The sequence below is a fragment of the Nesoenas mayeri genome (genome assembly GCF_963082525.1).
Source record: "Nesoenas mayeri genome assembly, chromosome: 2".
In the NCBI taxonomy this organism is placed as follows: domain Eukaryota; kingdom Metazoa; phylum Chordata; class Aves; order Columbiformes; family Columbidae; genus Nesoenas; species Nesoenas mayeri.
The window spans coordinates 163705175-163721819 of NC_137543.1; the positions used below are offsets into that span (position 1 = coordinate 163705175).

Here is a 16645-nt window from a genome sequence, read left to right on the forward strand (position 1 = left end):
AAGGGTTTGAAGGTCAGGCCCTGGTCCAGCCCCCGGACATGGAGATTCACCTGCCTGGAGCATCTCACAGTGACACGGGAGCCATTCCCAGGGAGGAAGGTTCTGTTTTCCCCATCCACACCTCTCATCATCATCATCATCACATCCCACCTTTATTACCGCTACAGCTGGCAAAACCAACCCTCAAGGGCACCGAGCACACCCAGCACATATTTCAGCCCCAGCATTAACCACATCTATAGCCATTTATCCCAGCTGCTTAGGTACATTTCCCTGTGCTCTCCCGGTGCAGAATCGCGGTGTCACCGTCACCATTCCAGGCCCAACCACCATCTCCCGCATCGTCACATGAATCAGCCCAGCGCTGCTATTTTTATTCCTCTCCCAAGCTATTACTTATCGCTGCTAATGCCTTTGCATTGGGTTTTTTAATCCGGCACAAGTGTTCCTGTGCCGTCCCTCGCGCCGGTTTCTACGGCAACGTCACTGCCAGATGATGCGCTGCTCCTCGCCGGCGCCCCCACTAACGCCAGCTCTAATTAAGCATCATCACCAATAACAGCGATCGGGCTGACTGCAGCCATCAAGGATACGCTCAGCCTATAAAAGCCAAGGGGTACAAACCTGCGATTTAAGCACCGCTTTGCCTGTATGTTCATCGCACACGAGCTGTGTACAACGGGTGGAATCGCACGCAGCCCCAAGCCCAACACGTCCTGCAGGCCTTGTGGTGCATTTCTGCTCACGAGCCAAAGAACCGACCTGGAGGATAAACGGCTGAACTGGAATATTCAGTATTTTGGCCTCTGTAGCTCTGCAGGACAAGGCTGCTGTTCAAAAGGTGCGGAGCCGTCCGACGCTCAACCACCGACTCGCGTTTGTAGGACAGATCAAATCCCACTTACTTTAGACTTTACATAAAATACATTAAATACCTTAGTGCAGCCAAAAGCAGTATTAACAAGCACTCAAAATATTACCGATATCTGGTTATTGCAGGGTATTTGACAGCGGCAAAGTCAATTGGAGGATACACAAGCAATGAAGTAGCAACATCAGCAAGGGCAGCTGAGGCTTGAAATCCAGATATCCCTGAAAGTTAAATAACTCACTAAGGAAATGGCTTCAATGTTCCTAATCCGGCAGAATTTACAAACACGAGTACATTTTTTTCCTTCCCAGCTCTTACTGGAAACCAGAGTGTGAAGGATGAGCAGGAATTTAGAACGCAGGGCACCAACCTCGGGCCGTGCCCCAGCTCAGGATGAGCGCTGCTGCACTGAGCACCCGCCGGAGCAAACCCAGCACAGCCCCACGCACCAGCAGAACCAACCGGGAAGGAGACGGGCAGGTGGAGTCACCCTAGAGAACGCTTAGAATAACATGTTCAGAGCTACGAATATTGAACAGCAAACAGGCTGTTAAACACCCCGCATCTGCGAGCAACAGGGCTGCAAAGATGTGCCCAAAGCTCGGCTCACCTTTTCATTACGGATGGGTCTGACACCTCAAACAAAGCATCAAACACAACCACACAAGTGGGGAAATGTAGGGGAAAAGCAGGTAATCGCCAAGTTCTCTTGCTGCTGCCTAAACACATTTAGTTCTGGCATGAGAAGGGGCTGGTGCCGCTGTTGGCTTCCATTGCTCTCACACACCTACCTGGGCTAAGTCACGGGTCTTAATTAACGACCAGGCTGCAATGTGATGTAATTAAAGCACTGGTGTGCAGTGGCAGAGCCCTCCGCCCGGGGGGATGGGGTTGTGCCAGCCTGGCTGAGGTGAAGCCAGAGACAAGAGAAACGAAAGGAGCCCCATGAGAAGGTAACAATGAGTGAGCAATCGCCGGACACCGCGTGCAGAGCACGTGGACACTGCGTGCAGCCCATCACCTTATTGTATAGCACGTGTTACAACCAATCACGTTGTTGTAAGGCGCCTGGACAGGGCAGCTTTGCTATAAGCTACCCCGGTCCGGCAATAAAGCGAACACTGTGAACATCACATTGGTGTGTCAGGTTCCGTGTCTCACATGGAAAAAGCAACACTGGTGCTGCGATGCGGCGCTTGGCCAGGACCGGGTTCGTGGTGACGGTTTCATTTGGGACGGGCGCGGGTCGCTCCACAGTCCCCAATGAGCTCCGCTTACATAAACCCAGCCTGGGTCCCACGGGAGAACTCGGGACTTTAGACAACCGAAAGGTTACTCCGGAAACCCCAAACCGACCGAACATTCTAATGACACCAGCAAAATGGAAACCGGTCAGGAGAAGACAATCTTTAGAGAAAGGGCTTCATTGCGGCGGTAACGGAAAAGCAAACACTGTAATTAAGCAGGGATGGCATTTCGTGCTTTTAAATGTACCTTATTCACACAGGAGGGACTTGGAGCTGTCACATTGAGAACTATGGGCGGTGATACCGGCGGTGATGGTGCCAACGGGCTGCAGAGCCAGCTCAGCACCAGCGGGGCCAGGGGCACGGGACAGGCGGACGCAGGACAGGTGGACACAGGACAGGCGGACACAGGACAGGTGGACACGGGAGCCGAGCACCAGGCGCCTGCTTTCCACGTTCAGGGCAGTAATTCCGAAGCACCGGCGTGCAGAGCCCAGCGGGTTACGGATCGAGCTGTGCTCTGCCAGCACCGCAGGATCCAACGTGGCAGCGCCACCCAGACACACGACCCGGCCCCTCCTGAACAGCCGAGCGCAAATCAAAACCCCCGCAAGCTACAAAACCCCGAAGAAATTCATTCTAAAACCAGACTATTCTTTAAGGACAGGTTGGGAAAACGGGTGTTTTGGAAGTGTCAGTGTTGAAATGCAGCTTGAAGAGCAAAGGGAAGAGGATGCTGCAGTGAACCTGAACCACACGGCTCGACAGTGCCCGGATGGAACCCCCATCACCTCCCCGGCAACGCGTCCTCCCCAGGGCCAGCCTGCAGGGACACAGCTTAGGACGCTGCTTTTACACATCACTCCCAATTTTAGCTTTAATTCCACCCAAGTAGCATCATAAAGGCTCAGTCGCATTTTAAAGGCTGATAATGTCTGACACGTTTGGTTATCGGCTCAGCTGCCTCCTGACATTAAAAGGCATAAAACAATTTTCCAGAAGAATTTGGGGCAGTTCACAATGGCAACAACAAACACGAGAAGTTGAAATAAACCCAAGAGGTAGATCAGGGATTAAACTCGAATTGCACGAACAGTTTGACATCCAATGTTTCTTAACTTTAAGCTGCAAAGTCAAAATTAGAAAAACAAGAAATCAATCCAGGAGTTTGTAGGCCTGGTTTATAAAAGATACACGCGCCTTCCATCAGGCAGCGAACGTGCAGCATCACCGTTGCCATGGTCCCCGGGGAGCTGCCGCACAGGCTCAGACCTATTTCGGCAGCACGTACAGGAGCTGGTGCGTTAGGACAAGCGCTGCGCTTAACCCGGCTGCAGAGCTCTCGGTGACCGAAGCGCAGCCGCAAAGCTGCTCCGCAGCGGCTCGCCCTGCCCAGCGCCGACACAGCACCCATGGGCGGGCAGGGGATGCTGCGAAGTTGAAGCTGCACAGATGATGTGTTGGCCAGATTCTGGGGATGGGTAAAAATAGAAGCGCTCGGAGCAGTGAGTTGTTATCTCAGCAGGAGGGGGAAGTGGCGCGTCAGGGTCTGTACAGCCCATGGCCCCATCGGTTCAGCCAAAGTGAAATCTGGACTAGCTGACCTTTAAAGGTCCTTCCAACCCAAACCGTTCTGTGATTCTGAAAATCTGGACTATAACAAGGCTCTGGATCCCCTTGGCTCTGTGAACGCTCCTGTTCACGGCTCGACATCGACATCCTCCCTGCACCGTGTCTGGTTTGAACTTGTGTTCCCCGTTCCCACCCGGCGGTGCCAACGCGGGGCTCTGCTGCTGTTTCACAGCTCCCTGGAGCTGGTTCCGAGCTGAGCAGCAGATGGACAGACAGACAGACAGACAGTGTCGGTACGGTGTGGGGATGGTAAAGCCAACCCGCCGTCCCCGCGGCTTTGGCTCCGTCACCAGCCCCGATGTCACGCGGTCACCGTGGGCATCACCGGCCCCGGGAACGTGTCAACCCAACAAGCTCCATCATTCAGAGCTTCTCTTAAAAACTAAACCCAACTGTGAGTCTGCGAAGCATTGAAAGGATGGAAGAAACGGAACATAATTAAAGTCCTGCGCAAACTTAGGTCAGGGCAACTTACAGACCTGCTGACGTACTGATGTGCTGCCCCAAACCAGGAACCTGCAGCTCCATGAACACTTTACCTGTGCCAGAGCCTCCGGAGGGGCTTTTCTTCCATGCTTGGATCTGAGACTAAAGTTCTGCTCCCTTGAACACAACAGTCAGTGAAGGAAAATCAAGACGTCTAGCAGACAGCACAAAGGCTTCAAGGGTTGTTTTTAAAGCTGCTGCCTTCAGCTCTCCCTTGACTTTGTAGCATCATGCACCAACGAACATCACTTCTGCAGGCACAAGTTCATGCAGAGAACACCACTTCCACCAAAATAGAACCACTCCGGGTTACACAACACTCATTAAAACTACAAGACCTCTCAGCAAACCTGCCCAGCGTGTTAAGGCGCACTCCAGCTCCCCGCTCGGCAAGTTAGTGGCTGCATCATGCAAATTGGCAGCGGAACAAACGAACTTTGGTGCCCGATGACGAGGCAAAACCCCAGAGCAGCCAGGGGACCAGCCCCCTGCGCATCGCAGCAGGCTGGAGCTCCCGCGGGAGCGTGTGCCATCACAACTACGGTGCCTTTTTATTCCGTCTCCATTTCAAATTTCCTACAAACTTCATTAAACGCTATGAAATGAATTAATTCCATCTGATCTGCTGTGAGAACGTGGGTCCTGCTCCCTGCAGCCCAGCCAGGGTCTACAGCCCCAAACTCTTACCGGTCCCTCCATGGTCCCCACGGAGATAAAGCCCTAAACCCCATCAGTGCAGCTCTGGCTTTCTCACCACTCGCTTTGCTAAAGATCATTATTCTAGAAGGAAGCACCATGTTTTATAGATGTAGCTGTTCAAGGTAGTTAAGATAAAGTCATGAATCAGTCGCAGGAGGAAAAGCAGATGGTTGCAGATTTAAAACCAAACCCTGCGACCCGACAGCGACCAAGAACATTTCCTACCACGGCAACACCGCGTTCCCTGCCCGTCAGCGGCACACAACGCTGTTAGTGATCAGGATTCACCGCTGCATCGCACATCAAGGTCATTTCCAGTCTGGGACAACAAGAGGCTAATGTAACTTAACACCCAAAAGTGCAAGAGTACTCAAATACATCATGTAAAATTAACTCTGAGTGAATTATAGTTAAAAACTTATCCAGAGTTGTAGCACCCAGACCAAGCTGTCAGTCCTTCAAACGCTGGGAATTAGCACTGTGAGACAGGCAAGCAGAACCAACAGCCTCTCAAACCAGCCAAAAAACCCCCGGTCATGCCGCACTCGCTTGTGCCACATCGGATTAAGGCTCAGGGGTTCATGCCAAGGCACCGACAAGCAGCAAGGGCAAGGCGGGCGGCACCGCCGAGCTCCCGGCGCGAACACACACCTTTGTCTGGCTGCTGCCGGCTCGTGCCCGCGGCTTTCGGCACCTTTGGTTTCTCCCGGGCCAGAGCCGCCGGCCTGGTGGGCGCCGCGGTCACCCCTCGCGCCTTGGTGGGTCTCATGTAGCTTTTGAGCTGTTCTGCGGCTTTCACTTTCTTGGCCTCCTTCACGGCTTTTTGTTCATGTTCTTCTTTTTCTTTAGTTGTGTCTCGAGGTTTATCGACGTCGGGCTTGGACGCCGGGGTGTCCTGCAGGTGAGCGGCGTCCCCATCCGCAGGCGCGGAGCCGCCTTTCTGCGCATCGCTGGGGCTTGTCTGGGTTGTTTGGGCCGCGGTCACATTGAAAGCAGCCACCTCTGCTGCAGCCACGTTGTTGTCCCAGCCCCCCGGGTGCTGCAGGGAGTTCTGCTCACTCTGCCCACCTCCGCGCAGCTCGGCCGCTCCAGCTCCATCCTCCACGGAGGCGGTGGCTCCTGCTTTGCTGTCCGGCATCGCCGCGAGTCCTGGGGAGACGGACCCCGTGTCCCTCTGGCCAGAGGAGGCGGCTGCTCCGAGCGCCTCCGTCCCTTTGGCACCCACGGCTGCGCTGTTTGCTGGATCCGCCACCTCCCAGGGCTGCTCTGAGGAAGTGCTGGCAGCCGTCTCATTTTTATCAGCCGCTTTTATCTCTTTATCACCCACCTTTGCCACGGGAGGAAGGTGAACTTCGTCCTTTGATTTCACGTCCTGTTCGACTGAACGGTCCAAAGAAAGCAGTTTCCCCGCCTCGCTCCCCGCCGGGGAACCAGCGGCTGTGGTTTTAGCATCTTCCTTCGGAACCTCTTCTCCAGGCTCTTCTTGTCCCAGACCGGTGGGCTGCCCACGAGATTTCTGTGCCTGCATCTCCTCCTCAGCACCAAACCCAGGCTCTTTGCTGCTCTTTTCTGTTACAGCTTTGGGAGGAGGAAGCCCCTTGATGTTTGCACCGTCCTGCTCTGGGAAGCCAGAAGAAGCGTCACCACTGTCACCGGGGCCAGTTACTGCAGCCTGAGTGAAGGATTCCAAGTTGCTTCCTTTATTATTCCAAAGTGTCTGAGGGCCGCTGGGGAAGTTTGTAATGTTTCTGTTCTCATCTACCCAGTCCACATCTTCCATCCCGTACCCCATGGGAGGCTGCACTTCCCTCCCAGCTGGTTTTGGCTCCAGCAACACAGGCTGCTCAGAGGCGTTTTGAGCCTTTTTATCGCTCCCATCAGCCCCCCTCTGTTTACACCCATCAGTGACCGCGGCCAGAGCGTGATCTGCCACTGCTGCACGCTCCAGGACGGGAAACCCACCCCCCCTCTCTGCTTCACACCTGTCAGTGGGCTCCTTGTCACCAGGACACATCTCTGCACCTGCCTGATGCTGCCGCACGGCGCCCTCCGGCTTTTGGCATTTCTCTGTGCTACCTGCGTGCGGTTTTTCGGGCTCCGGTTCTGCAGCGCTGTGGCTCAGACTCACCGAGCTGCTGGATTTAGCCTCTGCGCCGTTCTCCAAAGCCTGAGCATGCTGGATATTCCCCAGCTGCTCACGCACAGGGATGTCACCCTGCGCAGCACAGCGCTCCGCACCATTGTCAGCCCTTTTGCCTTTCGCATCTTTAGTTTTTCTCTTGGGTTTGCTCACCACGGCAGCGGCGGCCGCGCCGTGCTCGGGGACGGCCCCGGGTGCACCCCGCTCCTCATCGGCATCCACGGGCCACCTGCCCTTAGCCTGGGCCAGCTGCGGCTCTGCCGCCGCTAGTTCATGACCCGAAAGAACCAGCTGATCAGAGAAACTTCTATTGCCACCCTGTATTTCAGGCTCCTCCAGCAAAAGCTCCTGTCCGAAACCAGCCCCCTTTCCTTTCTCTACGGTCCCTTCCTTGGCGTTTCCAGCGCCCCGCTCTGTGCTGGGAAAGGCGCAGGCTGCCCCCGCGGGGTCCGGCAGAGCCGCCTGCCGCAAAGGGCTCCTCTCGGCTTTCTTCCTCTTGCCGTCGCTCCCTCTCTTCCTGGGTTTGTCCGCCCCCGGTGTCCCATCGGAATTCCTCACAACCGCTTCACCTGCACAAGCGACTCCAGCATCTTTGCCTTTATCAACCAAATCTACCTCTTTTGCTCTGCTGATGGTGCCGGCCGCAGTGAGACACTGTGCTTCCTCCCTCCTGCTCTCCGGCAGGAACGGTTGGTCTAACGCACCCAAATCGGCCATTTCACCTTTTCCAGCCTTTTCTTTGGGCTCCTCTGTTAGCATTTCACTTGGCCTTTGCATTTTAGTGACACCTGCTGTATTCTCCTGAGAAGCCCCGGCAGGAACGCAGCCCCGCTCTCTGCCTTTATCACCAACACCCACTTCCTTGGCTTTATCGGTTACATCAGGAAAACCACCCGCGTCCAGCCTGTTCACAAGAAAAGGCGGCTGGTACAAACTTCTTTCCCCTCTTTTACTTCTTCCATCACCACCTCTCTTTTTCGGCCTGTCGGCCTGCGTGCCGCTCGCTGGGGAACAGCCGCGGGCAGCCCAACCTCTGCCTTGATCGGGGAAACCCGCTTCTTCCGCAGCCTCATCCGCCGCGGCCCCATCGCCGGGTTTGCTCACATCCTCCGACAGCGTCGTCTGCTCAGAGAAGCTTCTGATTCTTTTCCCTTTCCCTTCCCCACGCTTTTTTTTCGGCCTGTCCGTCCCATGTGCGATATCGGGATCTCTTCCAGTCTGCTGCTCTAACGCAATAAACCCTCTCCCTTTGTTTTTATCGGGGGAATCTGCTGCCGTCGCTCCGTCCGCAGCGCCGGGATGGCCGGTCGCATCAGACTTGGCTGGCGGAAGGAACGGCTGCTCCGATGAACCATCGGCCTTTCTGGTTTGCAAAGGAGTAACATCCTCAGGTTTCGGTGAAACTAATGCTGGAACAGGCGTTTTAGTGGGGTTTGTTGGAGTCTTCAATGCTCCCCCCGAGGTACCGGAGTCTGAAGGAGTTTCTGCTCTGCTCGGGTTGATCGCTTCTGGAAGAGACGCCGTCAGCTCAGCACATTTTGGCTCCTTATCCTCCCTCTTCCCATTTTTATCAAGAAAATCTCTTTCCAGAGGCCTCGTTGGCCCCTTTGCTGTGCCGGATTCCCCCACCTCACTCCTGCCCACCTGCTGCGAGGGAACCTCTTTTCTTTTGCCTTTAGCTTGTGGCATCAAACCGTCACCTCTTCTTTCTGCTGTTTTCACGGCATCTCCGTTTGTCGCACCCAACACGGGTTCTAAGGGCACGTTGGGTTTTAGGGCTCCATTTGTCACATCCAACACAGGTTCTAAGGGCACGTTGGGTTTTGGGGCTCCATTTGTCACACCCAACACGGGTTCTAAGGGCACGTTGGGTTTTGGGACTTCATTTTTCGCACCCAATACGGGTTCTAAGGGCACACTGAGTTTTGGGGCTTGCTGTGCCAGCGCTGGCACTGAGAAGGCACAGTGATCCCCCAGGTTATGACTCTGGGTTATTATTTCCGCGTCCTTTGGCAGACCCGCAGCTCTGCCTCCCGAGGCCAGCGCCTGCTCTTTGCGAGCTTCACCAAAGGGATAGACCTCTGGCTTTTGCAATTCCGCAGCAAACGGAGGATTTCTAGGAGCTCTTGAGCCCGTTGCGTTTTCATCCCAGAGCTCCATGGGTCTGGGCAGCTGGTTTCTCTTCTGTTTCGGTTTCTTCTTCTTTCTCTTCACGACGGGCAGCGGCCCCTCGGCGTCCCAGCCGTCCCGCGGGGCGGCCCTGCAGCTCTCCCCGAGCTCTGGCGGCGCGTCGGGCGTCTGCTCGGGCGCCTTCCTGTGCGAAACCCGAGTGCGAGGGGCCGGTCCGGGCTCCACTAGGGAACAAGGCTCTAGGTTTGGGTCAGCGCTCTTCTGTCCCGGCACATCTGCAATAGGCACTGGGGCAGGCTTTGCTCTGCCAAACCTGCGGTCACTGGCTTTGTAAGCTTGCCTGATTTGTGCAGTAGGGAGACCTGGAATACAGGAAGCCTGCTCAAACATCGAAGCAACTATTTGCTTTAAAAATATATATATATATAGACTACAGATGTGATTTTAGCTATCTAAAACAGTCCATACAGTCATTATATGTGGAATTTTCCAGCACTGATACCACACTAATTCCAGACCCACCTCAGCAGGGCTGTGATAAACATTTACACGCAAAACCTGTTTAAACTACTACTGATAAATACGTCAATGCTACTTAAAAACACAGAATTCCTGATACATGCTCTTCCCACAGTTCTTGCGAGGACATGCCATTTCTTTTTAAAAATGCATTAGGGATCCATTTTGTCTTAGCAAGACAAGAAACAAAAGCTACACTTTATATATCCCTAACTGGAATCCCTCCAAAATGTGAGAAGAGAAGATCAGTGGAAAGATGAGAGGTGGGGAGGGCGAAAGGGATAACGGGGAAGGGGAGCAGAGCGCCCGGTTCCCGCGGTGGGAGCAGCGGACGCTCCGGCCCGGCAGCCGCGCGCTGTACCCGTCATCCCCGCTGGCTCCGCAGCCACCAGCACCGGTGTCCAGGACAGCGTCGGTCACTTCTCGTTAGCCCCGCTCCACAAACGAGCCCCCGGTCACCAGCGTAAGCACCGAGGGACAGGCCGGGTTAGCAGAGCAGGAAAAGCCAACCCATTTCCTTTGGTCATTAGAGAACTCAATTTGGAAGGAGGTCTTCACTAGGAATATTGTCATAAGAATTAATGGTCCTTTTTAACACCGAAATAAAAAGCTAGCAGTAACGGCAAAAAAGACGGTGAGCTCTTAAATTCTCCAGGAGGAAAGAGATAAGGCAGTCCCAGCGATAAAGCCCCAGGAGCACCCAGATTTGGGGTGAAGGTGGAGGGCAAACCCATTGAGGAGGGCAGGGGTTGGAGGCAGAGTCACCGAGCAATACAGAGAACGCCCAGCTGCTCGGTGCAAAAACCATTTCTGCTTGCAACGCAGCCCGGAGGAAGACGTGAGGAGTTCACAGAGCACACTGCCACTCTAAAATGGAATTGCTATCTATATCCTACCTGTGGGCTCCTGCAGGGGTTTCTCTTGCTGAGCTTCTGCGTGCTGGACGTGGTTGTGTTCGGCCTCCTCCTCTGGTTTCTCTGTAACGGTCACACCCACGCTGGGAAGGGGTTTTTCTGGAAGGGAGTCGTTATTTTCTAGTGCAACGGCTTCTTTTGCTTCTACTGGAACTGAAATACAAAACCAAGAGCAGAATGCTTCAGTTCCTAGGAACCCGGGCAACCCGCAGGTAAAGCGAGACCCGAGAAGGGCATGGGTTCCGCTTTCGTTTTGATCAAGGATGAAGTCTGTGCGATACGGTGGTGCCTATGGATTATCTCCTCGCAATCCCATTTTGAGCAGCAATTTTATACTTGGGCAGACGTGCCCAGGTGGAGGTGGAACATGAAGCGAGGACTGTCTTGGGGCTTGAGCACAGGGTGAGGGTTTGGGGCTTTCTTTCCCTCTTTCTAATCAACCCAATTCAGACTGTACTGGCTTAACACTGGAATTCAAACCCCCCATTTACTCCGTTATCAGTGTGGAGTGCGTATGTAACGCCAAGCACCTCAGACTCACATATATCTCCCAATATATTCATGCAGACGCTACAGAATGCCTATCTGCAGACAATTATAACAAGTGTTCATTCGTAAGACATAATCACATTGGAGAACAGATCTACAGGTAATTTTATTTCCATTTTAAATAGAAATAAAACTCACGATAGATGTTGGTTCAACTTCTACAGATGAGGAAGAAAAAGACGAGTTACATGATGGTGATTTGCACCGTTAACGCACGATCTATTTACACGGTCCCCATGTCCCCCTGCACTGACAACCTCTGGGATTTGGCCGGCGTTGCCGGGTTCGCGTTGCTCACCTGGCTGGGCGAGATGGTTCCTCTGTGCGGGCACATGCTCCTCCGGGCACCCGGGACGGGGTTTGGTCTCCTCAGCGTTCGCCAAAACACCAGCACGATCTTCGGGGACGTTCGGCTCTTCTCCAACATTCACAGTCGCTTCTGCAAACAGAACGCAAAGAGTAACAGTTCATATTTTAGAGCAGAGGAAGCTCGAGCGCTCTGCTGAGGCATTTCCTCCCATATTGTCTGGTACTCTTCTATTCACCCACCTCTCCGTTACTACATTCTAGAGGGTTTTGTGTTAAAACATCTCTCTTTTGAAACTTATCATTAGAGAGTAAGAGAAGACAGAAAGCACCTCAGTCCAAGTCCTTCTGCAGTGACTCCACACACACTGCGTCTGCCCCGCACTGCTGTCATATGTCATCAGTAACCGTCCCTCTGAAAGGACAGAGCCCTGCGAGATCCCGCCGCCGCTGGCATTCCAAGGAAACCTCACAAGATTATCACCAGGCTGTTCAGGAACTGTTCTCAAGAGAAGAACCTTTGTTTGAAAACAGTATCCTACGGGACCTGTGGAGATCTTGGTAGAAGCTGAGGATGGCAGCTGTACAAAGTAAGTCCTAGCAGGGGTGAACTCAAACGCCCCTGCGGCTGTCCTAAAAACACGCAGCACTGCTAAGAACGACAAGCCAAAAAACCATTAAGATATTCTAGTTTTCTATTTCCTAAGTGAACTATCCTTGTGAAGCGCTTCGCCTGCCCACATGGTGACAGCAGAACTGAGCTCTGCCCAACATGTGTAGTGCAAGGTGTATCATGATCCTACCTACCACAAAAACCCGCTTTGAATTTGACAGTCGTGCTCCAGGCGCAGTCCCGCGCGGCCGCGGGTGCCGCTGGTGCCGCGCCAGCTCCCGCGGCCTCGCGCCCTCCGCACACCCTGCTGGAAGCCTCGGGGGCTCCCGCGCCAGACCCACCTGCCGGAGCTCTGTCCAGTGCTGCTTTGTCCTGCTCCGCCGCAGGGACACACGTGGCTTCCGGAAAGATAAACCCAGCGTCCGTGGCGGGAGGAGGCTTGGATGCTGCTGCAGGAGCAAACGCAGAATCCATGGTGTGGGGGTGGTTGATTTCTGGTGTGGGAGCAAACGCAGAATCCATGGCGTGGTGATGGTTGATTTCTGGTGCGGGAGCAAACGCAGCATCCATGTCGTGGTGGTGGTTGATTTCTGGTGCAGGAGCAAACTCCACGTCTGCTGCTGGGGCAACCTCGGGATCCACAGCGTGGTGAGATTTGGTATCCGCTGCTGGGGCAAATCCCAAATCCACAGTGTGCTGAGATTCCACATCTGGTGCTGGGGCAAATCCCAAATCCACACCGTGGTCAGATTTAGTATCTGCTGCTGGGGCAAATCCCAAATCCACACCGTGCTGAGATTCCATGTCTGGTGCTGGTGCAAATCCAAAATCCACGGCGTGGTGAGAGTCTGCATCCGCTGCTGGGGCAAAACCCAAATCCACGGCACGGTGAGATTCCGCATCTTCTGCAGGGGCAAATCCCAAATCCACGGCATGGTGAGAATCCACATCTTCTGCAGGGGCAAATCCCAAATCCACGGCATGGTGAGATTCCGCATCTTCTGCTGGGGCAAATCCCAAATCCGCAGCGTGGTCACATCCCGCAGCTCCTGCTGGGGGGAGCTCCGGCTGCGCAGCAGCAGGGGAGGCCGGGGGGAAGCCGCTCTCTGCCCCGGGGACGGAGGCAGTGCTGGGAGCTCTGGCTTCTGGAGCAGGAGCAGACCCCGTGGCGGTGGCCTGCAGAGCGTCGGCATCTGCCGGGGGCGCAAATCCAGCGCCCAGAGCCTGAGGAGCGCCGGGGTCTCCTGCTGCAATGGGCTCGGCGTTTCCTGCAGACACCACAGCCGAGGCAGGAACACACGCCGCATCTGCTACAGAAACCAACAAAAATACAGAGCGTCAATACCTGACGGGGGTTTATGGCTAGAGACGGTTTCACTCCTTGTCTTTCAGCATCACCCGCTCCCTTGCACCAGTGCACCCCAGTTGTACTGGTTTTCATGACACTGCCCAGTGCACCCCGTGCTCTTCCTGCCGCAGCCTCGTGTTGTGTTGTATCCTTGACTGCGGTGTTAGACACAGAACCCCAGAGTGTCAGGGGTTGAAGGGCCCTGGAAAGCTCATCCAGTGCAATCCCCCCGTGGAGCAGGAACACCCAGATGAGGTTACACAGGAAGGTGTCCAGGCGGGTTGGAATGTCTGCACAGGAGGAGACTCCACAACCCCCTGGGCAGCCTGGGCCAGGCTCTGACACCCTCACCCCAACAAGTTGCTTCTCATATTCAAGTGGAACCTTCTGTGTTCCAGTTTGCACCCATTGCCCCTTGTCCTGTCCCTGGTTGTCACCAGCAGAGCCTGGCTCCATCCTCCTGACACTGCCCCTTTCCATACTGATCCCCAGCAATGAGTCCCCCCTCAGTGTCCTCTTGTCCAGCTCCAGAGCCCCAGCTCCCTCAGCCTTTCCTCACACGGGAGATGCTCCACTCCCTGCAGCATCTTGGTGGCTGCGCTGGACTCTCTGCAGCAGTTCCCTGTCCTGCTGGAACTGAGGGGCCACAGCTGGACACAAGATTCCAGGTGTGGTCTCCCCAGGGCAGAGCAGAGGGGCAGGAGAACCTCTCTCGACCTAACACCCAACATCCACCAGCCAAAAATGCCTTGTTTTCACTCAAACACTCCCTGCTGCTCTGTAGCTGGAGCTGCTGGATCCCCTGCAGCAAACCCATCCCAGCAGAACACACACTTTAGTGTCACCTTGGGGAGCCCAGCTGGGTATTGCATCAACAGAAAAGTCCTGAGCCATCCCAGATGTTCATTTAACTCCTGGCTGTGCAGCTCAGGGCTGGCACTGCGCTGTCCTGAGCCATCCCAGATGTTCACTGAACTCCTGCTGGTGCAGCGAGCAGAGCGGGAGCGTCTCCACTCCCGACTCCGCCGTCCGCTGAGTCACTCTGTGCCCTTCAGTCTTTCATGACCCGCTTGGCCTCGCTCATTTTTTACATAATATCCCCTAAACACTGAGCTGCGAGTTTCAGAACAGCATTTGTCAGTTCACGGTACAATCAAACTCTGCGGTTAAGTCAGCATTTTCACAAAATCCCCCCCAAGGAGGGTTTTTCAGGCAGTTTGGTTGAATGTTCCAGCTGTCTAGAGGCCAGTTTTTACAAATCACCAAGAGCCAGAAGCACGAGGTTTCTGTTGTGCGGCTCTTCGTTCCACCAGCGCTGCCCACGCCCCGCGAGACGCAGGGCGGTGACCCCAACGTCTCCGACGTTTGCTGAGTAGATGTTAAAAAATATACATAAAATTTCTACTGACCGTCGGAGTCGCATCTAAAAATATCCCCCCTGAACAGTGGAAAAGATATTAAATCTTAAATTAGATACTTCGAACTGAAAAAGGAAAGAAACTAGAAAAATGGCAAAAGTCCCTTTTCAAATAGCACTTCAGGGTCCATTTAGCTGAAACCAGCGTTCCGGGAACCACAGCACAAAGTCCATTACGCACCAGCTCCCACTCGCTTTTGCCTTTTTTTTTCCCTCTGACGTGATATCTTGATCTTCTCCAAAATAAAACTTATAGACTGTGATTTTACGGGTGAATAAGACAGTAGAGAAATAGATAGTAAAAGCAGTGTGGATGCTCCCTGGTGAATCATGGAAAGCACGGGAATAAAGCCTGAAGAAATGGGACAAAGGCGGGTGCAAAATGCACCACGAGTCTGATGCTGTATACAAACACCTTAATAAATCTATTTTAAAGGAGAGTCTTTAAAATACACAGTTTCAAAGGTATTTCTATACAGCATCAGACCTATGGTACAACTGTGGCTTTGACAAACATTAACATTTTTCTGCAGCTTAAATTTTGAGAGAGTAAAGAAGCGTTAAATTGGTTTCACTGCACTGGGAGACAGGAGCTGGAGTCGAGCGCAGCAGCTGCTTCTCCCCCCAGCAGCGGGTGTCACAAAGCCCTGCTCACAGGGGACCCCGAACACCGCGCGGCGTCTCCTCCCGAAGCAGCGACCCCTCGTCTCTCCACCATCACCACCGCTCAGGCCGGGCCTAAAGCCGGCACCGCCCTTAGGCCAGGCTGATTTACCTGGAGGCTGATTTACCTGGTCCGTGAGCAGCTCCGGCCTCTCCCAGGGACGCTGGGACTGCAGCAGGAATGAAAGGAGGAGCCATCGCTGACAGGCGGCCCGACGAGTTCGGCTTTATTGCTTCTGTCACTGCGGGGGCACGGGGAACACAAAGCCAGGCTTAGTTAAGCAGCCCAAGATCTTACAAAGAGGGTTCTCTTTGGGAGCTGCCGGTTGCAGCCGCCCTGAGGAGTGAGCTCGCCCTCAGCATCCCGGCTGGATCGGACTCAAACAGAATCACTTTTTATTGCCAATTTCCACAAAATTAGTTTCTGCAACCCCTGAGCAAACACTTGGAGCTTGAGAGAAGCAGCTGCTGGGACAGATTTAGAAACATTCAGCTAATCGTCCCATTGTACCCTGAGCCCTGGGCAGAGCCACCAGCTCCAGGAACACTGTGTACCTCGGACCAGTGTTCAACTGCTCACTCCCCAGCTTCTCCCCCCAAATCAGCAATAAAGATCCCAGTATGGATCAAATCTCCTCATACACAGCAACCGCAGCGGAACTGTGTCTCAACGGAGCTTCAAGGATTTAAGAGCAGCAAAGTTCCAGTTTCAGAGTTTTGTTTAAGCAGTAAACTTTATTCACCCTGTTTATTATTTTAGCGTCAGGTAATGCTTGAACACGCATCCCAACTGGAAATTAAGGAACCTGCACTGCAATGGAGACACCCAGAATGGAGACGCGCTCTGGAACCCACAGAGCTTGCTACTGGATGGAGTGTTTTGCACACATCTGAATGTGTAACAACGCCCCAACAACCCCCTGCTACAAAACACACCCCAAAGGGACACGCCACTAATATCTACTGGGCTTGGAACGGAATATATTAAATTTGTTACCCTAAATTAGAAGCAAACAGCCTATAAAATGCAGGGTTCCCCACCCACAGCACTAACCCGGAAAACATGTGTTAAGTAACATCTCTCTGAAACACGCGTTTCTATTGTGAATGG

The 16645-nt window shown here is 53.8% G+C and overlaps 1 protein-coding gene across 1 annotated transcript in view; it reads right to left on the bottom strand.

Annotated features, from left to right (window-relative positions):
• The window catches only part of MAP4 (microtubule associated protein 4), a gene marked incomplete at both ends in the record, with an annotated part of 104740 nt that overhangs the window by 43849 nt on the left and 44246 nt on the right, over positions 1-16645 (bottom strand). Inside the window, 4 exons of the mRNA XM_080364245.1 lie at positions 10621-10791; positions 11486-11626; positions 12301-13416; positions 15663-15776. Coding sequence (XP_080220371.1) covers positions 10621-10791; positions 11486-11626; positions 12301-13416; positions 15663-15776 — 1542 coding nt within the window. The remainder of the gene's footprint in view (positions 1-10620; positions 10792-11485; positions 11627-12300; positions 13417-15662; positions 15777-16645) is intronic.